The sequence below is a fragment of the Ambystoma mexicanum genome, chromosome 1q (assembly GCF_040938575.1).
Source record: "Ambystoma mexicanum isolate Mex_15411 chromosome 1q, UKY_AmexF1_1, whole genome shotgun sequence".
NCBI lineage: Eukaryota > Metazoa > Chordata > Amphibia > Caudata > Ambystomatidae > Ambystoma > Ambystoma mexicanum.
In genome coordinates this window covers 1,298,269,661-1,298,283,976 of record NC_090922.1, presented here as the reverse complement: position 1 = coordinate 1,298,283,976, position 14,316 = coordinate 1,298,269,661, and the positions used below count along the sequence as shown (strand labels likewise).

General features: G+C 43.3%; 1 protein-coding gene across 1 annotated transcript in view; it reads right to left on the bottom strand.

Annotated features, from left to right (window-relative positions):
• FAM151A (family with sequence similarity 151 member A) overlaps window positions 1-14,316 on the bottom strand; it is a 415,979-nt gene that overhangs the window by 42,256 nt on the left and 359,407 nt on the right. Inside the window, exon 6 of the mRNA XM_069642124.1 lies at window positions 10,695-10,834. Coding sequence (XP_069498225.1) covers window positions 10,695-10,834 — 140 coding nt within the window. The remainder of the gene's footprint in view (window positions 1-10,694; window positions 10,835-14,316) is intronic.

The window sequence follows — 14,316 nt, the reverse complement described above, 5'->3', positions numbered from 1 at the left end:
AAAGAAATCCTAATCATGACTTGTGACTCAAAAATTCCACAATATGATTTTAAAATTCACAACACACAGATTGTTCGGTGGGCGCCTCCAACCGAACCCTAACCTCTGTCAGCTGGTGTGTACATGCTTTCTAAAATCCAATGTCGCTATTGTTGACAATATATCAGGAAATTAATAAACTGATAACCTAACCATAACTCTTTACCCAACCATGCAAAACAATTCTTACACCTAACCCCTGAGTTCACCAATGACAACAGTGTGCAACATGTAAACTAATCTTTTCTCTGTATCTAAACCATACAATACTGTATACATGTCCACTGTCTCCACTTATCACCACAACTCTTAACTAAGTATCCATACCTGAATTAGATAAGCATCCTAACCTAAAACCACTACGCCTTGTATACAAGGTGTTCTAACCATAGCCACATACCTAAATCTAGTACCCGTCTCTTGCCATTTTCTGCACACCTCCTTGGAGCACCTGTCCCAACCCCTCCACCACTCCACTTTGCACTATAATTCCACATGGCAAACCCCACACGAACATCTCACTGCGCATACTAGCAACCTCATTGTTTAGCGACATGCCTAAGGGAAAAAACACCTTCCATTGCGTTTCCCTACTTACTAACACTGCATTTTCTCAACCAACTAAACCTTATTGAACGTATACATTATACTTTTGATGTCATTAATATTATAAGCACTCTACTGCAATTCCTCAGCTCTAACCTTCTATAAATACGCTGCTGGCACAGAAATCAACCATGGAATTGCACACTTCTAATGTAGCAAAATATCTTCACAAATAAAAACGCTTTTCTGACTGCTGCAGCTCTGCATGCAGTCACGCTTGGGTTTCCCAATGTCCTTAAAACTGTTACATTCTAAACACACAGTTATAGGATTTACTAGACCTGTCCACATACTCCCCCCCCCCCTGCTATAATCTCCCACTCCACTATAGGTTGCTTATACAGGACACCCACGATTACTGTTATCCATTTTGTACCCACGAGCTGGGAGACCAACTGTAGTGACAATGCGCACATCATATTAGACATTTTTCCAACGTTTCATTGCATCTAAAACTATGTTTCAACTCACTCCCATGTTTAATGTCACCCTAAACACATTCTGATTGTACTGTAGTAACAATGCGCACACCATATTAAAACATGTTCTCATGTTTAATTCGGCCCTTGCTGTGCGGTGTCTACAATGGGAAAAATCAATAGCCACCAAGAAACTGAAAGGCTGCGTTATGCGGGACAAACAGCCCACCCCGTGAACAAGAGGATTGCTGCACACCGTTTCAAGATCAGGTGCAGGGCACACAATGGCCTCATTACGACCCTGCCGGTCCGGAAAGAACGGTGGTGGTAAAACCGCCACCACCGTTCTTTCCAGACCGGCTGATTAAGAGTCCTGCAGGCGGGAGGTGTCACTCCCGGCAGGGCTGACCTGGCGGGTTTAACACCACCCGCCTGCAGGCGGACATGGAAACACTGGCTCTGTCATAGACGGAACCGGAGTTTCCATGGTCCCCATCCTCATGGAGTCCTATGGGGCTCCATGGGAATGGGGATTCACACAGTTCCGCCTCCTGAATTCCCAGGTCCCCGGGGTCGTAATGCCCCAGTAATTCCGGGAATCTCAGAGGCTGAATGGTAATATGAGTCCAGTGGTAACCTGCCGGTTTTTCCAGCTCAGTTACCGCCAGACTCGTAATGAGGCCCGCTTAAGTCTATCATTATATAGAATTCCAACATGGACCAGATGACTTCAGGTGGTGGGTGGTGGATGTAGTCGGCACCTACAGAAACGCCACCAATGCCCTTTTGTACAAGGAAGCCTGGTGGTTACATAAACTTTGAAGTCAAACCACAGGCCTCAATGGGTATGCAGTGATGTTACCGAATCTTCTCTACCGAAAACGGTCATACCCAAACAATTTTACCTCATTTTATTTCTCTGTATTTTTTTCAAAATAGATGGCTAGTGGGGTAACACGGGTAGAGAGGAGGATGGGGAGGGGATAGAAACAGGAACCCTGAAAAACAAAAAACAAAATACCGAAAAAAGAAATTTAGTGTCAAGAAGATTCAGTAACATCACATGTAACCGCCTCAATGAAATGATTCTATGTGTGCCTTTATCTGGCAACTATGATCTAGGTTCATGCATACACCATGCAGTGACCTGGGACATGCAGGTGGGCAACACTTGGGGTCCTTGCCATTTCCGGATTGGCTTCCGGACCTACAGATCTCCGGGTACATTATACACTCCTGACACCAGGTGTCAGTTATGCAATGGGACATAACAAGCACGCCTTTTCTCTCGAGACACACTACACTGCTCCGGCTCTGCCACCACGAGCACCTTGCATGCACAGGAGCACCATCACAACTCCCCTATTGCTTACCATGGGGCTGTGCAGCACCACACATCTCGGGGCTTTACAAGCTCCGCCCGCTTTCTTTTTTTACCTTTTATCTTTTTCGTGTTTGTCAGTGGTCAGAGCACTGCATTGAGTATATACAACCCCCCTGCGCCCCCCCCCCCCCCCCGGAAATCTCGCCAGTGCAATATACACAAAGCATTTATAGCTATGACAGCATCCAACACCACTTTCCAAGATAGCCGCTGGCATGTCATCTCTTAGAGACTCCTGCGCATGCGTCATTGTGCACACGCGTCAGCTCCAGATCTCTTAGCAACAGGCCACATCGGACCGCGCTTGCTTTCTACCCGAGACACGGCTGACACCCGCGGCACAGGTAGGCCGCTCTTCCTCTTACACAGGCAAGCCACATTGGCACGCTGACAGTTTACCCTGCAGCACGTACGTTCATGCAAATGCAGACAAACTTGCAGGTAACTCTGCCTTTTATTCCATGTGATATCACTATAGCACACATACACGTTTGTTGCAGCCTTGACGATACGTGCCCCTTCGTAATTCTTTTACAGAAGCCACTGGGGAAGCATTGCACACGGTATACATTCCTGAAGCAGAGGAGCCAATTCAGGCATTTCAGCTCTGCAAGCATAAGGTGTTTACACCTTTTCTTCTTTTTAACATGAAAAACGTGTGATACGTTCCCTCTGCCCACCAGCGAGGTACATGTCTGTTATTCAGAGGCTTTTGTATCTTACTTTGCAGACCTCCCACCTGAAGAGTATGGACTCCTACAGGAGCGACATCACGTATTCCGTGTACCCCCAGCAGACCAGTAGCGAAGGGTCCTTCAGCCTACCAGGACAGACTCCCATTGGCACAGTAGTGGCCCCACTCCTCTTTTATCTTTGTAAATATATATTTGTTGTATACAACATCAGCAACCATGTTAATAGTAATTACACTGTTTGGTGTTCCCACTTTAGGGGTCCAACAGTTTAATGGTCCTGAAGAAGGTGTACTGAATCACTCTTTGCCGGAACATCTAAGGGAAGGGCAGAATCACAGCGATTGCACCCTGTCCTAGCTATGTACTAATAATTAGTGAGGATGACCAAGAATAGGTCAGGTGACCTTCACACTAGGTGCGAACCAGGAATTGGATATTCTGACCTGTAATACTCCTAGAAGAAATGTATTAGGAGCACAGACCCATATGAGCAAGTAGAAGTAACTGATACAGTTCACAGTATGGACACATGGACCACATTACATGTTATGTATTATTGCTCTGTTCTGTTCATGTTTTAGCTCAAATTACGAGATGTAAAAGGTTGGTTGTTGTTGAATATGTCTATCTGTTTGATTACATGCTCTACATGTTTTGTACAGTTCATTATATTTCCTTGTACTTCACCAGCTTTTTTGATTTACAAAGTACGTGACTGTCTGTAAGAGAAAGATACTTTTTTGTTGCCTCCTTTAATGTTTATGCATATTGTTTGTTTTTTGTCACTATGTGTAGAAAGATGTTGAGTGATAAGTATGACTCTCGTATCTAAGAAATGAAAAATATTGAATAAATAAAATGGAAGAAGTGGGTAAATAAAAAAAAAAGCTTAAATGAATATGCTCGTTTTTTGTTGCTGATAACTTGGGAACCAATAGACATTCATTGTGAAGTTTGGCCAGCAAATGAATGCACACCTTGTGCACAAAGAATGTGACGATTAGGACAACTTATGTTACGCAGTATTTACTGAGCCCAGGTCCTAATACAGAGGGGTTTTCCCTTTTGTTACAATACGGCTTAAAGCAGTGCTGCTCTATCATGGTATATTGGTGCCTTGTTTCTGCCCTGTGGATCAAGCTTGGACCGCGGTAGTGCAGTGCCTTCTTAAGGTGAGGTGGTATTTTGAATTTGGATGAGGATGATCATGAGCCAGCGCAGAGGGAGAGCGGGTTCTGGTGCAGACAGAGAGGGAGAGTGCCCCGACCACAATGTCGGCTGGAAGCATGGAATGTGGGTTTGGGTCAGTCTTGTGTTCCTCGCTTCCTGATTTGCCAGCCATATTGCATTGGATGCTAATTGTTAATGTGTGTCCCTAGTTCCCTCTAAGCGAGAGCTTGGAAGTAAATGTAAGGGTTAACTTTACAAATATTGTAAACATTTCAAATCGCTCTGAGACAGAGTAGGGGAAGGCCGAGATGGCAAAGAGTCTTCAGCAACTCCCAAATGTGGTCAAACAGTGTTGTACAGTACCTCCTACAAGCCTTTCACTAAGCCCCTGCCCAACATCCATTTAGCGCCCCTCACAGTGTCCCCCTTCTGTCAAGTCATTGAGTCCTCCAACCAGAAAACTCTTCTGCTGCGCCAGAGGAGTCCAGTATCCATGGGTGTTGGGGGTTGGCTTGGTGCTCCAAAGCAGTATCACTACTATTTATAGGATAGCACCAGATGTATCAGCAGCCAGCATGTTTTGTCTGCTGTTGTTATTGGCCGCCATTCTTCCGATGCTATCTGCTGGTGATTGGCTGTCATCCCGCTGCCCCCAGTGGATTTCTTAATACCCCCGTTTCCGCCATTCTCGAGCAATAGAACTAACATCAGCACCCCACAGAGGCTGAGTTACATACGTTTCGCACTATGCATGACGTATAACACAAGGGGTGTACCGAAGTTTGCTTCGAGTAAGTATTAGGCCAAATTCTGACTGAAAATGAGATATTCGGCCACTCGTAGCCATAATGTTTTCCCTATAAACTACATTAAGTACTGCTTTGACTGCGTGCCTGGAACCATTCAGGCCTTTATTGTTTAACCTTTAAAAGTGTCATTAAACAAATGCTGCTGTCACTATTTTGATTGGGTACAGGCAGAACTGTGGTGTGAAAGGAAAAAGTCTCAGTCCTTTGTGCTGGACAGACAGACGTCAATCTGGTGGTTTGCTGGGTAGGTTGACCTGAAGCAAAGCTCTTAATATTTGGAATGTGCAATGAGATGCCCCTGGTCTCCCTTGTATGTTGCAGTTGAAAACCATTCAACTGGAACAATATGTTTTAAAAAGCTGTTAGAAAATTGTATTTTCTTTAGGGGCTTATTGATTTGCTGATGACCTGTGTGAGTAAGGTGAAAATTACAGGTTCCAATCCCACCAATTCCCGATCAGGGTAATAAAATATAGTGGGTTAATGTAACTGCTCCAAAGATCCCAGGATGTTCCAAACCCTGAGTAAAATAGTTCAGGTTGTGCCTGCAACATAGAACGGTATTCAGCCTGCAGGCCAAGGTTATAAAGCAAAGAAGATTACTCAGTGGAAAATGTGCCTGCGGCAGAGATGTGCTTGTAATATTGAAACATAGGTTACAATTCCTGTCCTTTTTCTCATGTTGCCAAAATGAATCGGGTAGAAGTGACAGATGTTACTAAAAAAACAATATTTTTAACAAATATGCCCCAGCCTGTGCAGCAGAAACATTCCTCCCAACATTAGAGAGTGAATAAAGAGGGATATTTGTGTAATAAAGACAAGGAGATACAAGTTTACAGTTTAGAAACATTGGGCCAACAGAATGTACAAGTGAAGCAAATAAGGAAAATATACCTGCCAGTTAAAGAACTGAAAATCAGCACCACCCCTTCCCTATAGGGTAATCTGAGTACCATGCAGGACTCAGCATTCCCCATACATTTTTGTCTGGTGTCTTTTATCATGCCCAAAATCACCACAAACATACACCACCCGCAAGACAAAGAAAAATACTACATATTAATGAAAGATAATTCTCAAATGCCCCATCCCCACAGTAGTACTTCAGGTAGAAAACATGGCTTTAGCATTTTGTAGGTTTGTAATCAGTAGCGCTATGAGCCTACAGAAGCTAGGCTTCGCCATCTCCAAAATCAACAACTTCTTGGAGAATGAACAGAAGATCCCAAATACAGGCTTGCGACCATGAAATGAGGGGAATCCAAAATCAAAGTCTCTAAGAAGTCTAACCCTGTCTGCAAATTCTATAAAAAAAGTCCCTTACTGCTCTGCAAGACCAAACGTGGGGAACCCAGATCTTTACGGGGAATTTAACTGTACAAATCAATTGTCAAGGCTCTGAAAGGGTTGTGAAGAGCAGTAAAAAAACAAATCTGAACACAAGATGAAGCGTCATGGTCATTGCTCCCGGGATTTGTAGCTAATGCAGGTACTTATTAGCGCAAGGCCTCAGGGAGGCGAAGGCCCTTGCCCCTTTGCATCGGACAGCAACATTAAGTGGTCATCATACAACATACTTTGCTTTCAAGAGACTTGGCTCATCTCCAAACCATCAGTTGACGGATTTGAAATCAACTTCAATCCTTCTTTCAATTGAGGCAAGGGGTGCCCTCAGGTGGGTCTGCTAACAGCTCTAAGAACAGGCTTGGTCTGGAAATAGTAAGTTCTGCTAGTGTTGGCCATTTTATCCAACAGCCGACCATTAGACTCCCAAATGGCAGAACCAAAGGGGGAAAAACCAACAGACAGCTCCTTTGTGTGATAACTTGTATTGGAACCCCGCAGCATCTCCCCTACAAAGATTGATGGATGAAATAAAAGACCTAATCGATTAAGCGTATAACGCTGATAACACTGATTTGATTATATGCAGTTATATGAACTTGACCTGTTTGAATACCCAGGGGAAGACGATTTTTTAAGATCAAACCTTTCAGTGCCTCTCTGAAAAAAATGGGTTGTAGGAGTGTAAAACTTAATGCCAACAGAGACATACATGTGCTAAATGGACACACCACCCAAGACTGCCCGCCTTGTCCTATTTGGGTAAGAAATAACCAAAGCTCAATAATTGACTATATTTTTGTTTCAGTACCTTGTTTGTGGAGATCACATCTTTTGAAATAGATGAATCGAGGAAAAGGGATCACAACCTTTTGAAAATGGTCTGGGGGACGAACTAGAACAAAGAGGCCCCAACTATTTGATATTGATCGAACCGATAAATACAGGGGCTCAGCGGTGAAGTCCAGTACTGTCACCCGTTGTTCCTTGAGTACAATCGAGGCCTTAAAAATGGAGTACATAACCATCCTCCAAGCCCACTACTCGAAGCAAACAAGTAATGTTGGGAGTTGAAAAAGGCACACACTGGTTTACGACAATCTGGCTGTGCTAAAAAGAGCTGAGTTAAAGGAGAGAGATTAAAAAACTTAAATCTAAACCTTTAAATGCTAACAAAGAGATACAAAAGTTGAAGAACACCTACAAGACCTGGTTGATTTGGCACAAAAGCTCCTTACTATAGCAGGACGCTGAACATATGTTGAGAATTTAAAGCGGAAAGGACTCTAGGGAATTTTGGAAACTGATTAAGTCCACTGATAAAAATCAAACAACTTCTCTAATAAACGACGTAGGAGAAGCCACCTGTGTAAGTAATTTTAAATAACTGTTTTCTGACCTTCTCCCTGGCCCAGCACAGCACTCTGATCTAACCACACTGTAGAATCTAAAATACGATCAAGATGATATCGTGGAACTCATAGCAAAATCCAACCTCTCTAGAGCACCCGGGCCGGATGGCCTGACCAACGCAATCTTGAAACAGAATCCAAAAGAATGGGCAAAGTGGATCTGGCTGATCTTTGATAACAACATAGAAACTCGCCCAGTTCCAACATCATGGAAAAGAACAATTATCATCCCAATCTTTAAGAGTGGCAGCGACTATCCTCCAATAGCTTTGTTGGAGATAATTGGGAAATGATATGCCAAACTTCTTTTAAGAAGACTGATCAACTGTGCCACAAAATAGAGAAGGTGCAATCCATTCAAGACTGTCTTTATTAAGGGTCTTGGCACATCCCCAGCCACATTGATACTATTCATCTTGAAGGAGAAAGTCTGTTCTAAGAAACAAAAGATCTATATGGTTTTTGTTGACTTATCAAAAGCGTTTGACTCCATCAACAGATGATGTATGTGGTACAAACTGTTCACCTGGGGATGCACAGTAGACATAATTGAACAACTAAAGGAGAGTAAAACAGGTCTGTCCCTTTGCACCTGCTATTTTCAACTTATACCTGTCGGACTTAGGCCCATTTATGTAATCAGTAAGATACTTCCCACCAAAGATTGGAGGGGCCCACGCAGTGCGCCTTCTATACGCTGATGACCTTGTGCTAAAGGAGCACATGAAAATTGGTTTCTAAAGACAACTAGCTCGATTAGAAGCCTAGGCACGCTTAACCTTCAAATAAACACACAAAAAACTAAGATCCTTATACTCATCGAGGGGGAGGACCAAACCATTTAACTGGCACTTAGGAACAACGGTAACAGAGCACGTCCTTCCTATAAATACTTGGGAGCACGCATCAGCAGAAGCTGTGTTGAGACTTACAAAATAACATCTTTGAGAGAGAAGGTCAAAATGCTGTCCAACCAAGCTAGGATTATAAAAAGAAAATTCTGTCGATATTCCATGATACCCCTAATGAACTTCTACAGACAAAAAGTACATATGAGTCTGATGCTTTGCTATTCTTTCCAAAGAAACATTGGCCATCTTTGGAAGGAGCCTTTTGGAAACGAGTCCTAAACTTCCCAAAATTAACACCAATCCAAATTGTGATGAGAGAATTGGGCATTGTCTCACTAAAGGCTGAATCTGAATGGAAGTTGATTACGCTTTTTGGGAAGTGCGTGGGTGATAACGATACTCCGATCTTAGCATTGATAAAAGTTGAAATCTTTGAGGGGGAAGGAGACATTGATTGGGGAATGGAGACATGATTGTGAATCAGTACTAGGTTTCTCTAGGGAAGCATTTCTTAGGAACCTGACCAAAGTGAAGCAAAAGTTGTGGGAGGTGGACTGGATTACAACTAACAAGGAAGCAAACAAATAAAAGCTTTTCTTCCAGCTGTCCAAAGAAATAAGGCCTTTCTGCGATATTTTGAAATACTTGGAAAAATACCCCAACCCTCACTTCAGAGAACTCTTTGTTAGGATCAGACTGAATGTACACAAAACTAAAGAAATACTACGCACTAGGTCTTCTAGCATAGTGAAAGATTTAACATGTAGATTCTGCAAAGTTAGAGGCTCTGTGGAAAACTTGCATCACATTTTTCTGTTTTGTAAAGCCTTGCCAGCCAAAAGAACAATCCATTTTAAATCTCTCCTTGAAAGTATGGAGACTGGATGCTGAAGAGTAGTGAACCTGGTACTAAGGGTAGACAATATTTGTCCCCAAACGATGTGGGCTGGTTAATTTTTGATTGAAACTTTTAAAAACAGAAACGGTTCCAACTGTCTGAAGATGGGATTCTTTTTTTTTCTTTTTTTCTTTCCTTTCTCCTTTTAATCTGTAAACTGGCGAAGTCTTGTCAAAAGTTTGTGATGAACTGTAGAACAAATACAAACTTAATCAGTAGCACTTCACCAGTCAGAGGGTGCTAATTGATGTAATCACTCCTTTTTTGTTTCAGTGCCTTGCTGGAGCCAGAGGTCCAAAGATTGGCAGGCCAAAAGGGAACATTTGAGAATATGGGTAGACAAATCCCAGTCTCGCCTCACAGTGATTCCATACATGCATACTATACTCTTGGGCTAGTCTTAGTTACTTCGGACCTGCCCAACAAGTGACAGCTTTGAATGCTCACAAATACAAACTCTGCTGTTGCTGAACAGTTTATTTTCTGATAGTGTATTCCTTTCATGGTTTACACAACCCTCTTCTGTAGACAATAAAGAAGAGAAATGCAATAAAGAATGGATGCACATGTTTTGAAGTGTATTTAATTTACAAATTATTTTTCTTGTCTACATAACTTTATTTATTAAAAAGGCAACTATTCGGCTCTGGCCGAATACTTGTCCAACTATTCAGCCGAATACTTAAATATACAATTTGGTACACCCCCACCTAAAACCAGACGCATGTCTGATTGCTCCTGCTTTTAAGCGCTGTGTAATATGGTGCTAACCCCCCTAGTTTTGGTGCGGAATTTGCTCCTTTGGTTGGCCACTTCATCAAACTACCTTATTCTGCCATGCCTTCGCCTGATCGTGTATTCGAAAACCTATGCTGACTCGAACAATCTTGCAAAGCCTGTTTGTACAATGAGTGAATCTTCTCTGTTGGAAGAGCCTTGCACACATTACATTCTTTGTGTGTTCACTGTGAATTCTTAACATGACATAAGAACAACAACAAATAAATTGACTCAATATTTTGAAGGCATAAACAAATGAAATGGACAAGTAAATCGAGGCATACTTGCAATGTCTTTAAATTGAGAGAGAGTGGGTTCATTTATATCATAATAGACCGCTTCAGGGTGGTTGTTGTCTCTGATGTACAAGAGATCTTCTACAGTCACAGGATCTTTGGCCCCTTGCCACAGAGTCATGCTGTACCTGGAACAAAGAAAAACGATAGTCTTTTACATGGCATAGACTGCATTTCAAATGACTTTTTCTTAACGGTTTTCGGATTGTCATTGTGATGTCATGCTGGGAATTGGAGGCAATGAAAGTAGTGATGAGGGGGGAGGTCATTGCAAGTGCGGGTGGTATCAGAAAGACACTGAGGGCGAAACTGGAGAAGTGGGAAGATGATATCAAGAAAAAATTGAATCTCGTATCTCGGAAGCAGAGAGGAGGAACTAAGCCTAGCTGAAGCCAGACGTAACTGCCAAGGGGCTTGGGGGAGGCTAGCTAAATTTCATTACGCTGTGAAAACTACTAGGGCACACGCAGAGGGGGACAAGCCAGGCAGGCTCCTATCATGGCTGTGCAAAAGGGAACACCCGAGATACATAACCACGGAACTTGAGAATGTTGAAGGCACTGTACACAAAACACAACAATCAATCAATGACTTTTTAATGGAATTCTATTCTCGCCTATACAGACACAATAGTTTGGTACCGCAAGAGGATATGCTGGGCACACTGAAAGAAATAGGATTGCCTAGACTGTGTATAACGCAACGTGAAGCGCTAGAATAGGACATATCGGCTGAGGACATAGGTGAAGCAATCAGAACACTAGCCACAAAAAAGACACCTGGGAGTGGTGGACTCCCCCCAGAGTTTAATAAAGCATATGCGTCAACTCTGACCCTGGTGTTGCTCGAAGTGTTCAAGGAGGCGTATGGAAAGGAGATGTTACTGAGCAGTATGAGAGAAACACTTGTGATCCCGATACCTAAGCCAGGGAAAGCCACTGACAAATGTGATTCGTACCGGCCACTAGCAATGTTAAATTATGACATCAAAATATTGACGACTATATTGGCTAAGCGGATCTCCAGTGTTATGAGGGATTTGGTGCACGGGGATCAAAATGATTTCGTTCCTGAGCGAAGGACGTTTGTGAACCTGCGCCGACTACAGCATGTCATAGCACATACGGCAGAGTCACAGGAGCAATACGCAATAATCTCACTGGACGCAATAAAAGCGTTTGATTCGCTGTACTGGGAATGGTTGCTTGCAGTATTGGGAGAGTTTGAGTTTAGTGAACGGTTTATTAAGTGGATAAAGATTCTGTACACTGCACCTGTGGCAAGGATCAAATCTGGGAGGGTGGTGTCATCGGTCTGGGACATACAAAGAGGAACCAGGCAAGGGTGCCCCTTGTCGCCCATGCTATACGTGTTGGGGCTAGAGCCAACAGCAATATATCTCTGAAAGCAGTTTCTGGAAGCAGGAATAAAGGTGGGTGGAGTAAACCACTAGGTATCGCTATACGCGGACGATGTATATAGTACATAAGAGACCCACACCTCAACGTCCCAGTGATAATAGAGGTGCTAGATAATTATGCAAAGGTATCTGGGATTTGCTTTAGCAAGGAAAAATCTTGTATATTCCTGCTGGCCAGACTGAGGGGAAGGGGTGTGGAAGAATTACCGAAAGTGGGACTCCAGTGGCAGTTGAAATCTCTTAAATACTTGGGAGTTAACATAAGACACACACCAGAACAAATGCACAAGAGCAACACGGCAGTAGTGATTGAAGGTTTGAGGAAATCCATGACATTCTGGTCCAGGTTACCACTATTACGCATGGGCAAAGTGGCCAATGCCAAAATGATAATTTTGCCAAGGTTTTTATATCACTTCAATAATGTCCACTGCTATATTAAAGCCTCCTTCTTCTGCTTATTAGAAGTATTGCTACGTGAATTCCTATGGGGTGCGGCCCGGCATAAACTGTCACTTGACACATTACGCCTACCTTATAGAGAGGGAGGGAGGGGTACAACTACCAGACTTGGAAAAATACTATCTTGCAGCACAACTTAGTTTTGTAGCTAGATGGCTTTCGGATGAGGTAACATTGGAAACGGAATACCTACGGCAACTGGTAGCCCCTGCACGCCTGAAGGAGATTCTATGGGTACCACTGGGTTGTCTGGGAAGAGCCCCCATGATTGTAACATTGGGTAGGAAGGTGTGGCATAGAGCTGCAACACTGCTAAATCTTCCGCACCCCAACTCACCCGAGACCCCAATTGCTGCTGATGTCTGCAAAGATAGCATGGATCTGGCTGCTGTGAGACACTGGGAAAGGCGGGGTATCTACACTTGGGGCGATGTGTATGAGTAAGGTGTCTTCAGAGAGTTTGACTCCATACCGGAGAAGGAAGGGCTACCTAAGGAGCAGTTCTTGTGGTACCAGAGGGTCTGGAAGGTGGCAAAAGGGAAATGGGAAAAGTGGCCAGAGGAGCCAACGGAGCACCTCCTGATGACCCTAATGCACAACCTGAGCGATGGCTGGAGGCAGGTGTCCAGGCTATATGGTCTATTGATAGACAGACCCAACCCCAAAAGCACAACACTGAAAGGGCGGTGGGAGACGGACCTCGGGTGGCCATAACAGAGAAGGAATGGGAGAGGATACCGATATACTGCTGGAAGTGTCAAGAAACTCCCGATTTTGGCTAATCCAGCTAAACGTTTTGTATCGCACCTATATGACCCCGCACAGGATAGCTAAATTCAGCAACACGCAGACACTGTGCCCCCGGTGTGGAACGGGGGAAGCAGGACTGATACATATGTTCTGGGGTTGTGGATGTGTACAGCGGTTCTGGGCACAAATAGAACAGGATTACAGGAGAGCTGGCATAGTAAAATATGATTGGGCCCCGAAAGAATGCTTGCTGGCGCATACCCCACGGTTAGCAAATGTAAGCATGTGGTTAGGTTTATGGACATGGCGTGCAAACTGACCAAAAAGACCATTGCAATGGCTTGGAAATCAGCTGGGGGCCCGCAATATGTACGCTGGCACAAGGAATTTGATCTTTCGAAACCAGAATATGGAGTGAAGGGATAGCTAGGTCAGGGGAGAATGCGAGCGATACTTATGAAGCTTGAAAGACACTGGTTTGGGACATGTTCCATCCTTCTGACGATAAACCCCCATGAATTTGCACAGACCTTACCCGAGAACAGGTCACTGTAAGAAACAATATATGGACAGTTCTAACCGGGCTCTTCTCCCCTACAGAGGATAATGTTTGTTTCAGATAATACTCCCACCCACCTGCAATATAGAAAGTGAAACTTAAGACTGTATGCTGCCTGACTAGTGAAGAAAGTTTTCTGTTTGTTATTATGTTATTTTTTTAGTACATAAGAGTACATATGTGTACATGGAAGCAAGCTGTATAATATGAAGCAACTGATGTATGTACGACTGTTATATATAAATTGCAGTAAAAAAAAAGTTTAAAATAAAGTGATGTCATGCTGGGTTGGCTGCTTTGGAAGTATGGGCACAACCAATATAATATGCAGCATTTTCTTCTTATTTGTCAAATTCAAAAAACGCAGTACATACTTTAAAAACAGAAATAAGGTTACAAAATAAGGTCACAAATTAAGA